The sequence below is a fragment of the Nomascus leucogenys genome, chromosome 18 (genome assembly GCF_006542625.1).
Source record: "Nomascus leucogenys isolate Asia chromosome 18, Asia_NLE_v1, whole genome shotgun sequence".
Taxonomy (NCBI): Eukaryota; Metazoa; Chordata; class Mammalia; order Primates; family Hylobatidae; genus Nomascus; species Nomascus leucogenys.
In genome coordinates, this window is record NC_044398.1 from 57447199 (window position 1) to 57467055 (window position 19857).

General features: G+C 42.3%; 1 protein-coding gene across 10 annotated transcripts in view; it reads right to left on the reverse strand.

The window, feature by feature from the left end:
• Positions 1 to 19857, reverse strand: part of KIAA1217 (KIAA1217 ortholog) — an 872441-nt gene that overhangs the window by 65458 nt on the left and 787126 nt on the right. For all 10 annotated transcript variants that reach the window (XM_012502786.2, XM_012502784.2, XM_030799154.1 and 7 more), the window contains one exon: positions 8991 to 9823. In XM_012502786.2, coding sequence (XP_012358240.2) covers positions 8991 to 9823 — 833 coding nt within the window. The remainder of the gene's footprint in view (positions 1 to 8990; positions 9824 to 19857) is intronic.

Consider the following 19857-nt stretch of genomic DNA (forward strand, 5'->3'; position numbering starts at 1 on the left):
TGCCCAGGCTGGAGTGCAGTAGTGCAATCATAGCTCACTGCAGCCTCCAGCTCCTGGGCTCAAGCGATCCTTCCACCTTAGCCTCCTGAGCACCTAGGACTACAAGCATGTGCCACCACACCTAATTTTTTAAAAAGTCTTTTGTAGAGATGGGATCTCACTATGTCGCCCAGGCTGGTCTCGAACTCCTGGGCTCAAGTGACCCTCCTGCCTCAGCCTCCTAACATGCTGGAATTACAGGCATGAGCTACTGCACCCAGTTCAATACAGACTTTTTAAGATCTGCGATTTTTGAAAGTTAGAATTCATGCTTAGACCCAGCTGTATTTTTTGAATCACTTCATTCATGAAAAATGAAGTACAGAATTCAAATAAGGACAAGTGTAATCTCTATGGTTTCCGCCAGACAGAAGGACAAGTAAATCACAAGAGAGGCTAAACTGTGTGTCTGGTGTGTCAACAGAGTCTAGGATTATCAGCTCCTGGGCTATTTTGACGATCCATCTTTAGGTTGGGTGGGAACCCCACGATTCTGCATTAAGTTATTTTGTCATCTTTTCAGGAGGCTTACTCTGCACCTAAGCTATTCCTCTTCTCTTTGAAGAAGTTCTAGTTGGCAAAGGAAGGAGTTATCTGAATCTCACAGTATTTAGTTTTTTCTGGCTTAAGTTTCTGGTCTCAGACTTAGGGCTTCTGATTGACAGCACCTCGTGAATATTCAAAGGAGATACAGCAGCACATTTTAATTTGATCTAATTAGTGACAGACGATGCCTTTTTCTTTTGAGAGATTGGTTTGTTTAAAGTAGCACACAGACCTTGTGGCTGCTATTCCATTGGCATTTCTGACAGAGTATCCCTGGTGTAAGAATAGAGCTAGCTGCATAAATTTGTTAGTTGGTCTAGTATGTTTATCAAATATCTGTTGCGTGAACTCAGGAGTCGAAGGAATAACTAGCAAATACGACTTAACCATGAAATTCCATTCCTGTGAATGAAATAACAATTCAGTTGGTCAGCACTTGATTTCTGAGACTGGCAAAACATCATGTCGAGATGTCATTTTTATAGGTACCATGATGGTAAAAGTATAGCAAATTTTGGATAGAGACTAGTTGGTCTTTCCCAAATGACATCTTTTCATTATGTACATGCCCTCAATTCTAGACCATCTCAATGTTCTCAAGAAGGCTCTCAGACCCACATAACTTTGGGAAAATGTTCCCTTTTCTGAATTCATTGCAATTACTGTCTGTATCACTTCTTTGGAATTAATTATGTACAAGCAGACCCCAAATTATGGCAGGCTTGTCATTGAAAAGTTTACTTGTACTTTCATTGTTTAGAACTTGGAATAAATGGTGGTTGGATTTCCAGCTGGCCCATGGAAGCCTCTTTAACCTACAATGTATTATTAGTCCTGTCGTTGTTCCTCATTGCTTTCAAGGAAAACGTGTCCTGACTTCCAAGCTGGACTTTGGGAAGCTGGGAAGAGACCTTCCTCTGGAGCTCAAGCCTCTGGGGGTGGCACGTGACTTGGCATGTCCCCTTCTCTCCTCCCTGACTCAAAAGGAGACACTGTCACTCTCAGGAATGACAAGAAGAGCATCCCTGGACATCACCAAAGCCAAAAGAAATATCAAGTGTGAAATTCTGTGATTGTGGTTGTTTCTCAAAAATAGGTATTCAGTAGGCATTTGTAACTCAGAAGCTTCCTGTACTTAAACTGTGACAAAGCTTATATGTTTATATTAAGCTTTTAATATTTTATGACTGTCTTCATGGTTTATGTTCCTGGTGTATGGGAACCATATCTCAGTTTCTTTGTTTGCAGCAAATTGTCCAGTCCACAGCTAAGCACATAAGAGCAGCTCAATAAACATTTATTGATCCATAATTACAGCTACATGAAAAAGCAATTCAGACAAGAGCTGAATCAGTCAGGCACTATTAGGCATCAAAACAGATGACCTAATGATTTCACGCATACCTGGCTTAGCTGTCTTTATCTTCAGTCTTATAGCTCAGATGCAGTTTTAAAAGGATGCCCTGAACCTAGCTTGTCTTTTTGCCCCTAGACCTAAGCAGATGTGCAATCCTGGCTACTTTCCTGAAATGAACTTAAAAGCAGTTTTGATACTCTAAACATTCTAATTTGGATCTGTAAGCCCAGCTCATTCTATTCTGTGTTCACATTTAGTTTAATTCTCTCACCCTTGCTCGCCTTATGTGTTTTCTGATATTATATTCAGAAACGTCTCTCCCTGCTTCTTCGGGCAGTTCCTCATCCTCGCCAACTCTGTGTATTTACATTCCTATTTAGTAGCACTTAGTAGAGTGCTTTGCTCAAACTAGAAACTCTCGACCACTTAGTATATCCCAGGCTGGCATAACACACTGAACTGTAATGAGTTGTTGCATCCTATGGGGTAAACACTACTATTATCTCTATGTCACGGTTGAGCAAATGGAAGCAGAGCAAGATTCGGTAATTTGTCAAAGGTCCCAGCTGCTGGCAAGTGTTAGAACTGGGATTTGAACCCAGGCACTCTGGCTTGGAAGTCCATTACAAGTTACTGCCTCTGAACAACTGGTTGATGAGCAGATTGATTGACCCGAAGGTAGTCACAGCAAGCTCTATCAATAATGAGTTGCTTTATCAAGAGGAAGAGGGCAGAATGGAGGTAATAACTCTCCTGGTCCTTGCCTTACGAATGTCACAATTTACACTGCTTGAATATGGGGTATTCTTTCATTTCTCTATTTTGTTAAAAGTAGAAAAATTTCAAGTTTCCTTTAGAGCAACGTTTCTAAGCTGGGGCATTTTGCCCCCCCTGGGCAGGGCATTACAATATCTAGAGATGTCTTTGATTATCCTGGCTAGGGCAGGATTGGTGGTTGGTATTTGCTACTGGCTTCCAGTGGGTAGAGGCCAGAGATGCTGCTAAACATCTGCCATGGTTTGGATATGGTTTGTCCCCACTAAAACTCATGTTGAAATGTGATCCCCCATGTGGCAGTGCTGGGAGGTGGGACCTAGTGGAAGGTGTTTGGGTTATGGGGGCAGATCCCTCATGAAGGGCCTCATACTGTTCTCAATGTAGTGAGTGATTTCTCGCTCTCACTTTTAAGAGATTGGATTCATTCTATCAGTAATGAATTTGTTCCCATGAGAGTGAGTTGTTATGAAACAAGACCCCCCCTTAGGTTTCTCCCTCTTTGCCTGGGTTCACTTCTCCCTTGACATTCTCTGCCATGCTATGATGCAGCACAAAAGGCCTTGCCAGAAGCTAGGGCCATGCCCTAGAACTTCTCGGCCTCTAAAACCATGAGCTAAATAAACCTCTTCTCTTTACAAAGTACCCAGTCTCAGGTATTTTTTACAGCAACACAGAATGGAGTAAGACAACATCCTACAATGCACAGGACAGCCCCCTACACCAAATTATCAGGCCCAAACTGACAACAGTACAGAGGTTAGGAAACTCTGCTTTACTGAGATGCTAACTGTAACTACTTAGGATATCACTGACGTGGCTCATTTTTTACTATACCAGCAAGAAAGGAAAGCAAGTAATCCTGCTTTTCCCATCATTCAAACTGACTGTCCTCTAGGAGGATAAAGCATGGTTTAGGAAATCTTCAAAGGTCTTCCAGTTGCAGTGAACATTTTTCAATGACATAAATCTGAATTTAGACTTTCATTTGATCAACTGTTTAACCAAGGATCCATCTCATCCTTAAAAGTTACCAACATAGTAACACTGAATCCTCATAAAATGAGAAAGTGATGTGAAATGATTAACAACAGACACAAGATGCCAGTTGCCATGTGGGCTTCCTCCTGTACACAGAAGTTTCTGCTAAGTCTACCATGCCTCAAAAATCATAATAGAAACTCAAGTTGCTTGCTTTTCTGTAGATATAGGTGCTCGGAATGGGCAAAATTTTTCTTCCTAGTGTAACTCTATGCTAATTTGTTGAATGTAGCTGCTCTAGGTATAGAATAATGTAAAAATACAACCTCAGTCAAGTTTACTGGGTCCTGAAAAATGAATTTGGAGGAATCTGTTACATATTTCGAATGTAAGGTAGTCACTTTGCGATGAGCACTCTTGAATTTTGAGTGTTATTTCACTAAAGGTATTTTACATTATAGTATATGATCCAAACTACAAATAGAAAATAGCAAAACATAAATGTCCCAGAATTTTACAATTCTTAAGGGCTGTTTTATGTGCCATGAATAGAAATAATGATGCTGTTTAATGAAGTAATTTTACAGCCTAGAGAAGATAGAGCCTCAGGAACTAAGCCATTTGTCACACATGGTCTCTCCTTGGGCAGTCTCTCTTAGTCACTAGGACTATTCTCTACTTGGAGTCCTAGCTGAATGGAAGTCACTCGGATAAAACCACTTCATCACTCAAGATTGCTTTCTTTTCTAGAAGCTCAGACACTAGAATGGCTGTTTTGAAAGTCGAAGCAGCTATGATCTGTCACTGTACCCCAAAGTCCCTGTTATTCCTGGGAGGAGACCCCTACCATCACATGAATGTTATACCACAGACACTGTGTTCTCCAGATATTCTAGATGCAATTTATTATTACTAGATGCTCACTGAAGCATCTTTAGAAAGAAAGAGATGCCAAATTCATTAGCACAAGGTACGTGACTAAATATGACTCAAGACTCAATTACTTAGTCTTGAGTGAGCTATTTTCAAGTCAACAGAGCTGTTACCAAATCATGTTCCTTCAAAAAAGCTACCACTGGATGTCTTCAAAGTATGCATGTGGAAGGAAGAATTTTTCCCTCTGATTTCTAACATCCCACAGTTATTTCGGCTATTATATTGAAGTGCTCTTCAGAACAGCATAAGAACCCAGCAGTGCCAACAGAAAGCACAGCCACCGATTTCTCAGCCTCCCTCCTGTGTTTTTGCGGCTTCACATCTTCGATGTAAAATGTCACTTGAGAGTCTCATATGAAAAACACTCTCATATTTATTTGCTTTTTAATATTATTAAATTGCAACAGAAATTGGATTGGTTCTTTATAGGACCCTGTGCTCATGAAGTTAAGCTTTAAGGGGTTGAAAATTCTTTAACAATACTTACACAGATTAAGTATTTCTAAATGACATCATGATATAGATGAGACAATGGACTATAATTTTGTGCTTCAGTAATTGTTTCTGACGTTCCTGTTTTTAACATTTTTCTTTGACATAGTACTCAGATGCATTAAAAGAAATGACGTCTACCAAGAATGTTGTCCTCTTTCTTCCCCTATTTCTGCATAATTGTGCTAATGTACTAGCTAGGGCAGTTATATTTAAAATGGCATGTGTATATTTAGCAGCATAATTATGCAAATTCTACTGTGTTTATGATTGTAAATATCCTTTAGGAGCAGTTACTTAGCATCTAGTCCTGAAACAATTTTTGAAGAATTCTGGTTGAAATGTTCAGAATTCACTCCTGAATTAACTTCTCTGTTGTGTGGAGGTGGGGCTTATAGTTCTCATTTGCAAGGCAGAATAGTGCACAGTGGTAAACAGTATGGAATATGTAGAATTCTTTAATAGTCCTGGACATTTTATGCCACCTACTGGCTTTGTGGCCTCGGGCAAGTTACTTAACCTCTCTGAGCCTCAGTTTCTGCATCTGTAAAATGGAGATGATGATAGTACATATCTCACTGGGTGATTACATCGTATGATGTATAGAACCCACTTCACATAGTGCTTGGCTCATAAAAGGCTCTCAATAAATGATAGGTGCCATTCACCTCCTTCCTATACATTCCCCAAGAATGCTACATGTCAGCCTACTTACCAAGATATCTAAAAGAGTTCAGGGCCAGATTCTGAGCTGTCCTTGGAGGAGGACGTATGGCATGAGCTCCACCCTTGTCACTTTGTCCCATGTAAGAAACAATGGGGGAAGTATATAGGAGTGCTGAGGGCAAAAGTTCCAGACTCAAGTTCTTTTGACCAGAGAATTATTCTTCACCTTTGACATGTGACTGAGTAGAGTTAGCACGGCGTGTTTAGATCTTTCAGCAATAGTGACTCTAAATGGAGAGAGAGAGAGAGAGTGTGTGTGTATGTGTCTGTGTGGGAGTGTGTGAAGGTGTGTCTGTCTCGTGTGTGTCATGTGTGTCTGTGTCTTTGTGTGTCCATGTGGTATGTGTGTGTCTCTGTGTGTCTATGTGTCTATGTGCAGGTCTCTAGGAAAAGAGAATCTAACCAGCCCACATATACCCAAGCATTCCAATCCCACCCTCTGGAGATAAGCTGATTACAGGTGGGGAGTCATCTTGGCAAGATGTATGAGATAAAATTCTTCCTGTGCTATTTTACATTATGGGGAACGAAAAATGTGAACATGTAAAATTACATTCATAATTACAATCATATGTCAGAATACAGTAGTGATAATGACAGTGTATTTTAGGTGAATATTCATCTGTTTGGTCAGTTTTTCTTATATTTGTTAATCTGGAAATAGAATAATTTCGATTTTCTAAAAAGGTTTTCTAACATGTAAAACTGAAGTCCATAGAATTTTCTGAAATTTTACAAAATGGAAGTCTCTAGGGTTGGCAGATCTTTTTTTAAAAAAGGAGTGGAGGCCCTCAAAGAATACCCACAGTACCAAAAGCTAAAATCTTTCAAGATTTTGATCCCATACAGAGACGACTCCACAGGTCAGCAGAGGGTTTGTTTTATTCTCTCCATAACTAAATCGCTTGAAAAGTGAGGCTCAAGGATGTACATTAAGTTGTGTGTGTGTGGTAATCACACGGATGACACTGAGCTAGGTTCTGGAAAGAAGGCAGACACCATCTTTGGTTGGCCAAAAATTTTGATAATTTCAGCACTATTCCCAAAAGAATATTACATCTAAACTAATCTGTTTTCATGCAAATTCAGGTTTTTCTCATCCAAGAACCGGGGTGGGAACAGTTCAATATGATCATGGCAAAATCAAGCTCCTGATGCTCTTTTATCTAGGACAGGTCAGTGTGGGAGGCAGGGGTTTGACGGGGAGGATGGATTCTGGCTCTCAACATTATATGCAGGAGACAAATTATCTTTATTGTTTCCTGGACTAAATTCTTGCTCCCGTAAGTTCCATCCCCTCAGTGACATACCATTTCCCAACCAGCACCTCACAGCCCACCAAAGGGGACAGGTGTGTTATCCTTTCTGTGAAGTATGCAACACAGGCTTCCAAGACTTATGGCACATCTTGGTAGATTCCTCTCCAGATGTCACATTGGTCTGTTCCCATGAACCACTATGAGTGTTTATCCTATGCCCCTTAGCTCTCTGCAGTGATGGGAAGAGTCCCTTACTTTGACCCCTTCACTTCATGAGGACTTTGGAAAGGAGGGAATGAATACTATTTTACAATCCTTATTTTTTCTTAGTCCTGCATCATCAAGCCATTCACTGTTGTTGTTATTCTAGCTACATGAGAGAGTTAGAACTTTTGTTTCATTAATGATCCCAAAACTTTCATGTTCTTTCTCTTTCCATCTCCTGAAATCTTTCTGCTATGATATTCCCTGTAACTGAACAAGTAAGAAGGGATTGCCCTTTCATAATAAAACTGTGCCAAAGAGGACTTCAGGGCTTTCTGACTTGTGTGTGAAAATAGTAAGGTAGACAGGTCACATTCCATCAACAATTTTGGCCTTCTTTTTATATGGTATATAATAGTAAGTGATATTAACATTTTTTAGTGAGAAGCAGTGGTTCTAATAAGGTATTGAATAACTGAATATCTAGACACCTTATTTTTCTTTTTTCTTTTTTTCTTTTTGAGATGAAGTCTTGCTCTTATCCCCCAGGCTGGAGTGTGATGGTGCAATCTGGGCTCACTGCAACCTCCACCTCCCAGGTTCAGGTGATTCTCCTGCCTCAGCCTCCCGAGTAGCTGAGATTACAGGCACCTGCCACCACACCCAACTAATTTTTGTATTTTTAATACAGATGGGGTTTCACCATGTTGGCCAGGCTTGTCTAGAACTCCTGAGCTCAGGTGATCCACCTGCCTTAGCCTCCCAAAGTGCTGGGATTACAGGCGTGAGCCACCACACTTGGCCTGGACATCTTATTTTTCATACCCCTTGATTCATATATAACAATAGGTAGCAGCAAGCTTAAACCTCCTTTGGACTCAATTTCTTTGGCTAGATTTTTATGATTATTATGTTGACTTGTTTCAACCAATTCAGGCTAGAGAAATTCCCTTTATCAAAATTAGCTTTTCTATTACTATATGAACTTTGGAAGGTTTTCAAGATAGAGTAGGAAGCCTCTGAATTGAAAAATTATAAAATATGTCTATTTAAAAAGAAATTCAAGTCCCCAGAGAGTCTTTCCCTGGAAAAATTTTGCTGATTTCAGCACCACTCCTAGATAAATATTAAATCTAAGCCATTCTATTTTCATCCAAATTCAGATTTTTATCCTCCTAGAAAACAGACACATTATTTCCACTTCCCACAACCAGATGAGAAAACAAAATTGTATTCCACAAGGAAAAACACAAACTGCCATTTCCAACAGTTAAAACTGAAACCACTCCTTATTTTCAGCAGTGGCAGATCAATTATTATGACCTTTTGATCTTTTCATCTGGCTTCTGCTAATGACAATTTTCTTCCAAATTATTCAGATTTATAGAAGTGATAATGCTGTTAGATCCATGCTCCAGAGGCACAAGGGACTGATTACTATTGTTGCTGCACCTGTCTTCTTGAACATGGCTTAATGGCTGTAACCCCTGCCAATTTAGAAACTATTTGCAGACAATGGTGGCTTTGATACCACTCTGTGACTCCTGCAGCATCCACAGGGCATGCTGCAGAGGTGGGTGCTCAGACATTTATTCTGTTGGTTTGGCCCCTGTAGAGCAGCCCACAGTGACACAAGGGCCCAGGTACCACCCTCAGTCACCCTCACTGCACCTTACCTGGTCTCTCTGTCTTTGGGTATTGTCGCCGTGCTGTAAGCAAAAACTTGCTTTTCCATTAAAGGAGGGCCAAGGTCCACAAGGCTGGATAATCCTGCAGCGCTCCGTGGCTTTTCTATATACACCAAGGTGCCTGGCTCCTTTTTAAAGGCCTGGCGGCTCGGCGAGGCCCGGTCTGGCTGCATGGTGTGAGGGGGCCCGTGGGCATTATAGTGAGCGTGCATGTCTATCATCCTCAGGTCACTGACTCTGTGAGGAGAGGCAGGGGGTGTTTTGGAGCCCAGTGTAGGCAAATGGCTATCTGGATATTTCCTTGATTTCTGTCTGTACAGTGATTGTTCCATATGCATTTCCGCTTGCATTGAGGGGTTACAATAAGCACTCGCTGACCGGATGGCAGTGCGGTGATATGCAATGATGTGGTCAGGGACATCCAGTGGGTGTCCACCATGGGACGAAGCTATGCTCATCCGTCCCTCGTGATAAAGGTAAGGATCAGCATAGAAACCCTCATTTCTGTATATTGCGATGTTTTTGCCACTCATGTCTTCATCCGGCTTGACATCTCTTCTTTCTAAAATGGCGCTTGGGCTTGGAGAGATGGGTCTGGAGACTGGCAGGCTGGAGATTCTGTCCCTGGGGATGGTGGCATTGCCAGGAACAACCATGGAGCGGGTGCCCCCATAAGGAATTCTGGACGGGGAGGGGGGCATGGAATGGGGCACCGGAGTAGACGGTGGGGAATTTGGAATCGCATGGGGTGGATGAGCAGTAGATCCGGGGCGAGAGGCCCCAGGGCCATCTCCTCTTGCATAAACAAGTTCTCTCTGCATCTGAAAAGAAAACAAGGGATTAGAAAGTTGACTCTGATATTTGTGTTTCAAGAGAAGTCTCAGGGTGTAACCGTGTGGCTTCCCCTGCAAGACGTACACACCCTCATCCTGGAATCTGTGAATATGTTTCCTTACATGGCAAAAGAGACTTTGCAGATGGGGTGAAGTTAAGGATGGTGAGATGGGAGATCTTTATCCTGGTGGACTCAAGGCAATCACAAGGGTCTTCATACTTGGAGGAAGGAGGCAGGGAAATCAGCTCCAGGGGAGATCTATGATGATGGAAGTAGAGTTAGAAGAGTTTGGAAGGTGCTATGAGAAGGGCCATGAGCCAAGAAATGTGGGCAGCTGCTAGAAGCTGGAAAAGGTGAGGAAATGGATCCCGCGCTGGAGTCTCCAGAGGGACGGTGACCCTGACGACGCATTGATATTGATGTGCAAAATCCACCTGGGACTTCTGATCTCCATAAAAGTAAATACACCTATGGTGTTTAAAAAAATTATGGCGTTTTAAACCACTAAATTTATGGTGACTTGTTACAGCAACCACAAGAAATGAATACACCTGATGGAGAGTGCAATTTTGTGGGATTTCAGGAAAAAATCGTGTGGTGGCTTAAATTTTAATGTCACAGCTTCTTAAAGACGCTGCTTAATAAATGCAGGTCTAGTGTATCAATAGCGCTAACGTTGAGTCTTCTAAAACTTGTCCTGAGCACATTTTTCTACTGTTAGCCTTGGGAAATAGTAACCATGTTTCCCATCTTTCAAAGTGGATACAATCTAGGGAGATGAGTAGGGGGAAAGGAGATGCATGGGGGAAATCCTGGAAGGGAAGTTTCATTTGTTCACCAACTCTTCATTTGAGCCTATGAGAAATCAGCATGGAAAGGCTGGAAAGAAATAATTAAGCAATAAAAGTACAATGGCAGTGGACCCTTGAAGAACACAGCTTTGAACTGTGTGGGTTGACTTATACACAGATCTCCTTCCTCCCCTGCCACTCCTGAGAGAGCAACGCCAAGCCCTTCTCTTCCTCCTTCTCACCTATTTAACATGAAGTTGACGAGGATGAAGACTTTTATGATGATCCACTTCCACTTAATAAATAGGAAACAGATTTTTTTCTTCCTTATGGTTTACTTAGGAACACTTGCTTTTCTCTAGCTTACTTTATTATGTGAATACAGTATATAATATATATAACATTCAAACTATGCGTTAATCGACTATTCATGTCATCTGTAAGTGTTCTGGTCAACAGCAGGCTGTGAGTAGTTAAGTTTGCGGGGAGGTAAAAGTTCTACACAGATTTTTTTTTTTTTTTTTTGAGATGGAGTCTTGCTCTGTCTCCCAGGCTGGAGTGCAGTGGCGCGATTTCAGCTCACTCGCTGCAATCTCCGCCTCCTGGGTTCAAGTGATTCTCCTACCTCAGCCTCCCAAATAGCTGGGATTACAGGCATGTACCACCATGCCCAGCTAATTTTTGTATTTTTAGTAGAGACGGGGTTTCTCCATGTTGGCCCGGCTAGTCTCGAACTCCTGACCTCAGGTGATCTGCCTGCCTCGGCCTCCCACAGTGCTGGGATTATAGGCATGAGCCACTGCGCCTGGCCTCTACACAGATTATTTTTTTTTTACTGTGTGTGGGGGAGTTAGCATCCCTAACTCCCACCTTGTTCACTGGTCAACTGTAATTTGCAACTATGCTACTGTGTTTAGCAAGGGAGTAGAATAAAAAATACAAACTAATTCAGGATATGATGATTTCATATATTTTTGCTTTGGTCAAGGTGCAATGGGGAAATGACCACTGAGATTCTCCAAATAACTGAGGGGAGGAGAAACAGGCTCCATCCATTCTTCAAGTTCTATTGGTGAGGTCACAGGAGCCCACAGTTCCTATCCTGACTTCCAGTAGATGTGACAGAAAAGAAGGGTATAAACGGTTGGAGGGTGGATGAGGTAGGGACCTGAGGAAAGAGGTGAGGGCTTGAGTGGCAAGAACCAAGATGAGCAGCCAAGAGACCCCATGATGTGGGTGATGTGGAAGACAGTAGGGATAATAGAGGCACCAGGAGAAGGTTGAAAATGAAACAGAACCTAATGCACAGGATACAAACTAACTGCTTCTTTATCACAAAAATTCACTGCATGTATTAAAGAGTATTTACCAAGCACTTGATAAGTGCCTGGCGTTATTCTAGGATACAGTTCTAAATAAGCCCCCAAGTTCCATGGAAACTCCCAAGCGCCATGGAAAGGGCACCTTCTTTCTTAAACTTCGTAGATGAGAATGCAGGAACAACCAGTGGGACTCCCACGGCTTCCTTATCTTGTTCCTGGAAGGATCGAGCAGTGTAGAATACCTGCCCTGTGACTTTTACATAGACAAGTGGATTTCATAATGAAAGTGACCAATGAGAAGTGCAAATAAGGTGCGAATATGTAGCAACAAAATGGAGCCCTTTTTGAATACATGACCTGGGCACTGCGGAATTGGCCTCTTGGCTCCTACAGGGGCTATTTCTGGGCCCCCTGGAGTATGCAGGCTCCTCCCTCACAATTACAATTTTATCTCCACTTCCTCCCTACTCCCCTCCCAAGACTCACACACAGAGCTCCCACTATGATAGGCTAATCCGTTCTCCCTTCTTTAAACCTAACTTGTGACATCCTGATGCCGTCCTCACCCCAGGGTGTCTTGGGGATCCATATGAAGGTTCGAGGTCAGGCTCCAGGTGCGTCTGCTCTGCATGGCCCCTGCCCTGATGCTCCAGCCCATGAGGTCCTCCCTGCTCCTTGGACACCTTCATGACTCAGGTGCTCAGTGCTTTAGACCAGAAGGGACAGTCCCAAGGTCATTGCGTGATAATACACCTGATTGATGCTCATTCCAGGGAGGCTGGGCAACCGCGTGACACAGATTTTGCAGGAAAGTGACACGGATCTTCTATAAATACCTCTCTCACTCTGCCTTCACAATTCAGGGCTCAATAAAAAGCAAAGTATGGCTCAGCAGGAAGCAACACAGGGCTTCACAGATCATAAAATACAGGAGGGACTGGCTCAGCGAGCAGCGGATATGTGGGCAAATTCCCCACATAATCAGATTACACAATGCAGTAATCAACCAAAACAAACATCCAGATAAATTCATCACATCGACTCAAATATGCCACTGTTTATAAAGCATTACACAGTGTCCAAGGCAAATCACATACAACAAATAGTAGGTACTGTTGTCATTATTGTTATTAATTCCAGAAAAATATTTAAAATATGTAGAACTGCCTGGGCACAGTGGCTCAGGCCTGTAATCCCAGCACTTTGGGAGGTCGAGGCAGGTGGATCACTTGAGGTCAGGCGTTCGAGACCAGCCTGGCCAACGTGGCAAAACCCCCTCTCTACTAAAAATACAAAAATTAGCTGGGTGTGGTGGCGTGCACCTGTAGTCCTAGCTACTCGGGAGGCTGAGACAGGAGAATTGCTTGAACCCAGGAGGTGGAGGTTGCAGTGAGCCGAGATAACACCACTGCACTCCAGCCTGGGTGACAAAGTGAGACTCTGTCTCAATCAATCAATCAATATAATATCCAGAGCCCTCTTGGTACGAACAACAGTCCTAACTAGGTCAGTCACTATTCCCTGTTCTCTTTTCCTTCCTTAGCCACCTTCAGAATACATCTTCATCTGGGGGACTATGACCCCAATTAACCAGTAGAAGCTTTCCTCTTTTTGGCAGGAGTGTAAAAAGGGACATTAAGATTCTAGGGGCTGGGTGCAGTGGCTCACGCCTATAATACCAACAGTTTGGGAGGCTGAGGTGGGCAGATCACTTGAGGCCAGGAGTTTGAGACCAGCTTGGGAAACATGGCGAAACCCCGACTCTATAAAAAATACAAAAATTAGCCAGGCATGGTGCATGCGCCTGTAATCCAGCTACTCAGGATGCTGAGGCACAAGAATTGCTTGAGCCTGGGAGGCGGAGGTTGCAGTGAGCCAAGAAAGCACCACTGTACTTGCAACCTGGGCGACGCAGCAAGACTCTCTGTCTCAAATAAAATAAAGTAAAATAAAATAAAATGTTCTAGGGAGTATAGAACTGTCCAAAAGGATAAAGAATATTAGTAAAGAGAAAATGTAAAATTTATTTAAATTCATAAAAAGTTGAGTACACTTCTTTGAAAACAGCAAAGGTATTTACATAGGCATTTTAAAAACATGCTTGGTGACATGCAAAAAATGGTTAGGAGATATATTAATAACCCTTAAAATGAAACATTTAAAGATCTAATTAGAATATCTCATTAGATTTTCTAATGGTATGTGTAGATGAGATTAGAAAGAAATATAACAATTAACTAAAAGTAATTCTGATACATTGTATTGGGCATTCATGTGGGAAACGCCAGTGATAGTTGAAATATTTTACAGCTAATATCCAGTATGGCATGGACACCAACCAACCAGAATGGGACCTTCAGCCAAAGAGGATGGATGCCTGCCACGAACAGTCAGCATCCTGGATCTGGAGCTAATCCTGTGTGTCTTTCCACTTGTTTGAAGTGGACAGTGTGTCTTTCCCTGTCCACTTCAAAATAATCTTGCCATCATCCAAAAGGGTCACCGAAAGAGTCACCGTCAACCTGAGTTATCCACAGTGGCGCTGAATACAAACATTCAGTTATGACAGAATTGGTAATCTGAGGTTGAATGTCTCTATCAACACAGGTGACTTAGATGTCAGAAGTCTTGGCAGAATTCTTATGTAGGTTTGCCAAGCTATGACTGACTTTCCAAGACGGAGTTTTAAAAAGAACCAGGATCATGTATTTCATGCTTGGCTCTAAATAGAGCCCAAGAAGAAAAGTGACACAATGATCCCAATATAGAGTGGGAAAGATTTGTTTTAAAACCACAACTAGGATGAACCCTTATGATCAGACAACTTGGGAATCCTACCATAAAAGACAGGGACCAACCTAAGGCAACTCACTGTTAAGATGTGGGGGAAGGTAAGGGGACATCACTGGAGGGATGTTTTCAAGTCTTCAGTGTGATTTCCAAGGTCACACTTGCAATAAAAAGAATTTAGAGACTCCAGAATCTGATAGACTGAGGCAGCATGATGGTTAAGATTGTATAATTCACAATTTAAAACAAACTCAGCCTTTGATGCGGGTGTTCTTACTAAGGAGAGATCTTCCTAGAATCTGTCACCAACACAGACTTATTTTGTTTTGGTTTTTAACTGTTATTTGGCTAATGAGTAAAGACATGGCATTAAATACATACTGGGTTTTTCCTGCGCTGGTACTCAAAGTCAGACCTTGTGGGAGAAAATTATACTAAACTTACAAAGAAAATAAATAAGTAACACACACACACACACACACACACACACACACACACACACACACGAGTTGCCATTCACATTAATATATCCCAGTTCCTTATTCTACCACCGATCTCTCTGATGCTACTAATCTTATCATCTGTTTTCCCTTAGTGAGTTTAAGTAACTAGCTATATTGTATCATTGACACTTTTTCCCCACAGAATTTCAACACTATTGTCATAATGTAAGCTTTAAACAATTTCATTTCACAGCAAGAAAGAGATGACTGACACAGAAAAATAAAGGTTCTTCTAACCCCTTGTCTGAATACAACACAGATACCTATTTGCCTGCACCTAAGCCCAGACACAGAAAATGTTCATTCATCTGCACTAGATATAATGGCAACATATGAACAAGACTGTTCTACCTCATTCATCTGCTTGGTTAGGCACTGTCTTTTCTTCTTTCCGTTACTGCCCAAATCTCTATTGTCTCTTTATTATTTGAGTTCTTCCAGTTCTTAGAAAGAGGGTAGTTTCTTTAAGAGCCTCATCATAATAGCAGGCTGAGAGGCTGGTGTCCCTGTCTACAGACTGCACACGGATCAAAATGCTGTTTACACCATACTTCTGAAACACCAGAGAATATCTGGGGCCATTTCAAATTAAGGTCTGAAGTCTGAGTTAGAAATTCTTACATGTAGCTATATTTTATTTCCCAAAAGAACCATAAGTCAAATCGAATATCACTCATTCAGAAGTTTCTTGAAGGTAAGATAAGAAACAACATATTAAAATTGTTTCCAGAAAAAAAAAAAACCCTAGTAGAAAAATATTTGTTTAAAATCATCTTGGGAAACTGCCTCATGTAATCATGTCTGTGGAGCATTTATATATATATATTGCTTGTGGAAAAGGAATATTACGTACAGTTTGTTGTATGTCAAACCCCACCCTTCCAAGTCTAGAATTTGTAAACGTTCCACTCAATCAGACCACACAATGAAGTAAGCAGAGAAAACTGAAAAGGAATCTTATGACACTCTTTCACCCTCAAAGAATTAAAGCCACTTACTTTTTCTTAAGGAAATCACCTGTGTAACTAACGCCGTGAGTAAGCACATTCGCTCAGGTCCTGATTACATGATTCCTTTGTTTGCTGTCTTCATCTAAATCCTTGGTTCCACATTTGAATATTTTAGACAGCTTCCTCTTCAGAAACAAAATCATCACAAAAGATACAGAGATCCTAAAATGTTTCTCAGCTCGAGTGTTCACAACCAGTAAAGACCATATTGTATTACCAAGTTTTCGGAGAGAAGCTGACACTGGCATGGATAAAAAGTAACCTTCCCCGTGATAAGTCAATTTCTCCTCCCCTTGGAAATTAGTCACTGAATAACCTCAGCCCACATCCAACCACAGGCTACCTCATGGGTGACTCAGTCCTTCAACAATTGCTTACAGGGAAAACACCAATGAAGGAACTTTAAACGGCCTAGGTAAATGGGTTAACAGCAAAGGAAATATTACAAAATATATTTCACTGAAGGCAAACAGGATCATTTTAAAGGGCAAACAACCAGCCACCGAGAAATGAAACTGTCAAAAAACCCAACATACTCAATCCAGAAGAGCCAACTCTCAGATCAGTTTTCTGTTGACTTAAAGGTGCTACTGCAAAAACCTAGACCAGCACCCAACACCCACTTTGCTGCCAGAGTTTTGAAGTCTGGCAATTGGCAGCTGAAGGAAACGTAAGCCTCTTCCCCTGGTTTAATACCAGAGGGAAAACATGAGGGAGATAAGGAGGCTGTCTATTAATTAACCAGCCCTGTTTTACCATGCTGAACTTTGGGTAGCAGCCATTAATCAGTTCTACATAGCACCGGGCAAGGAACTGCAATCACCCTGGAAAATACATCTGAAACGAGAAGGAAAGATAGAGAGGGCAAACCATGGCTGTGCAGAGGGGATTCTGGAAAGGAAACCAGAGCCCTTCTGCCCCACCCTAAACAAGATGAAGGACGAGAAGGTAGGCAATCCCCAGAGACCTCTGGCTGCAACCGCTGTCAGCACAGCTGGTCTCTTCCAGGGGAACAGGTGCAAGAAGGTGCATGTCCACAACACGAAGTGACTTGCAGCTGTCAGCGGAGGATGGGCATTAATGCATTGCTAGCAAAAGGTGGGGGAGAAAGGAAGCATCTCCTGCGCTCGCAGGCAGGCTCTGATTACCATCATGTTTTCTGAGCCCTTGGGGACTGGGTGGAACCGAAAGCTATCCAAGTGGGAATACGGTGACAAGGAACTCCACTCACTGGGCTGGAAGCCCCACTGGCTTCACGCCACACCCAACTACCACGCTCTGGGCAGCCTGTGCATTTTTAAAACATTTTAAGGCTTTTAGAGGTTGTTCTTGCTGACCAAAAGAATTCCATGACGTCTTTCAAGTTCAAATCCAGTCCTTTGCAGGCTTTCTAAAAAAACTGTTTACTGCCATCAAATCACTTTGTGGTTATTAAAGAAGGAGGCAAATGGAGCACGTGACATTGCCACCCTCCTAAGATGTCTCACTAGGAACAATATTTGGATGAAGTGGTTGTAACAGATGCCACCTAAGAGGTCGGAAAACAGTAGAAGGAATGTGGAAGCTCTTGTTTTGATTTTTAATCTAATCAGCAAGGGTTTGTTGTTTCTCACCAGAGTATGGGAGGCACACACTATCAGCTTCTGATGAATCTGGTATACATTAGGCAGGTTTTGTGTCTTTGGTCAAGCACGTACTTTCCAGGAAGGGGGATGGAGGGGTGGTTCCCCTTGTCTGATTAGGCCACGATGCCGCCCCTATCACATCCTCCAAAGACCCTGTCTTATGGCGTGAGGTGTGCTAACAGACATGGCTCTTACAATTCTTCTTTACCTGCTTATTATGGGCAGTGTTGCTTGTTCCAGTGGCTATATGTGAAGGGTCTAGGGCCAGGCTGTCCCCCAGGAAACAAAGCAGTGAACTCTCTCTGTCTCTCTGATGCTTGGCTAAGCAAGTCATGCCATGTTCAACATGTTATCCCATATCTGCTGTGGGCTAGGTGCTATGTGGCTCACGCCTGTAATCCTAGCACTTTGGGATGTGGAAGCAGGAGGATCCCCTGAGCCCAGGAGTTTGAGACCAGCTTGGGCAACATAGGGAGGCCCAGTCTGTATAAAAAGTCAAAACTTAGCTGGGCATGCTGGTGCATGCCTGTGTTCCCAGCTACTTGGGAGGCTGAGGTGGGAGGATTGCTTGAGCCTGGGAGGTTGAGAGGCTACAGTGAGCCAAGATCACACCACTGCACTCCAGCCTGGGTGACAGAGTGAGACTCTGTCTCCAAAAAAAAAAAAAAAAAGGTAACAAAACGAAAAACCACAAGAAACCATGTCCATTACACTAGAGAGAGGTGGCTTCTGTTGACCCTGTTACAATGAGAGTCAGTCGGTTCAGTATGAGAAGTCTAGTTTACCTCTCCCTTCCCTTCCTTCCTGTCAGGTTCACAGCAATTTCCTTTCACTTTCAAAATGCTCCAGGGCACTGTCTGTAGCATGCACGCATGGATTCGTCATTACCAGAGCAGTAATTCACTGTCAGGAGTTTGAAAGCCAGCCCAATCCTGCAGTGAATCAGGATGAGTTAAATGCTCTTTGGCAAGCGCCGAGCTCACCCAAGAGAGAGGTGGAGTTCAATCTCCAAAGGCCCCAGAGTACCCGATAATGAGCCAGACGAGCCAATTTCCTAAACAATATCCTGGTGCCATCTAGGACCCAGTGGCTTCATCTCAGTGGAAGGCACATTCTCCAGAGAAGGGCTCTTTCAGGCTAACTCACCACAAAGTTTGGTTCAGTATGAGTGTGTGCAACCACTAACACCCCCACGCTTTGGTTTGATTACTTCACCAGATCCTTCTCTGCCTCCTCTACCTAGGGACGTTACAGCCATTACTACGTTACTCTTCCCAGCAGTGTATAAAGTGTCCTACTCTTCATTTTCCCTCTTCCTTTCATTGACTGGGCCTAAAAGCAAAGTGGAAGCAATGTATTCTTTCTGAGTCAGTGTTAAGAATGGACATGCTAGGAAATATTCAGGATTACCTCAACAGGAAGTAATTTTTATGGTCTAGTAAGGCCAATAGTATTGTGACACATATTCATTCCCATTTCCCCTTTCATATTCATTTCTTCATTGGCTTTAAAAAATTACATTTGCTCAAAGAAAATCTAAACTGTGCCTATAGATATGAAGATGATATTAGGAAGGGAAGGGATTATTACTTTGAGAAGATTTCAAATTCATCTTGTTTGCATTGGTAAAATTGGGAAGATCGCCATTTGTAAGGTTTTAGTTAGCCTATTGCTTCATTTGATTGTAAAGGGAATGTCTCCCAGACATGAGACAGACAGACAGACTGCTGCCAAAATTATTTAATTCCCAGGAAAGAGATGGTCCAGTCAGCGGTTAGCTTATGGCTGTATTTAAGATGAGCGTTATTTCTATAACTCTTTTGACACAGGAACTCCGCTGAGCCCTCCAGTGGCCAGACCTGGCTGACCAGTCCTGGGCCCAACAGTGATTAAAGATCTCAATCTGGAACAGAATAAAGAAGTAATGTTAAATAAATCATTTCACTTCCAAGCCACAATCAATAACTGTGCAGTGCTGT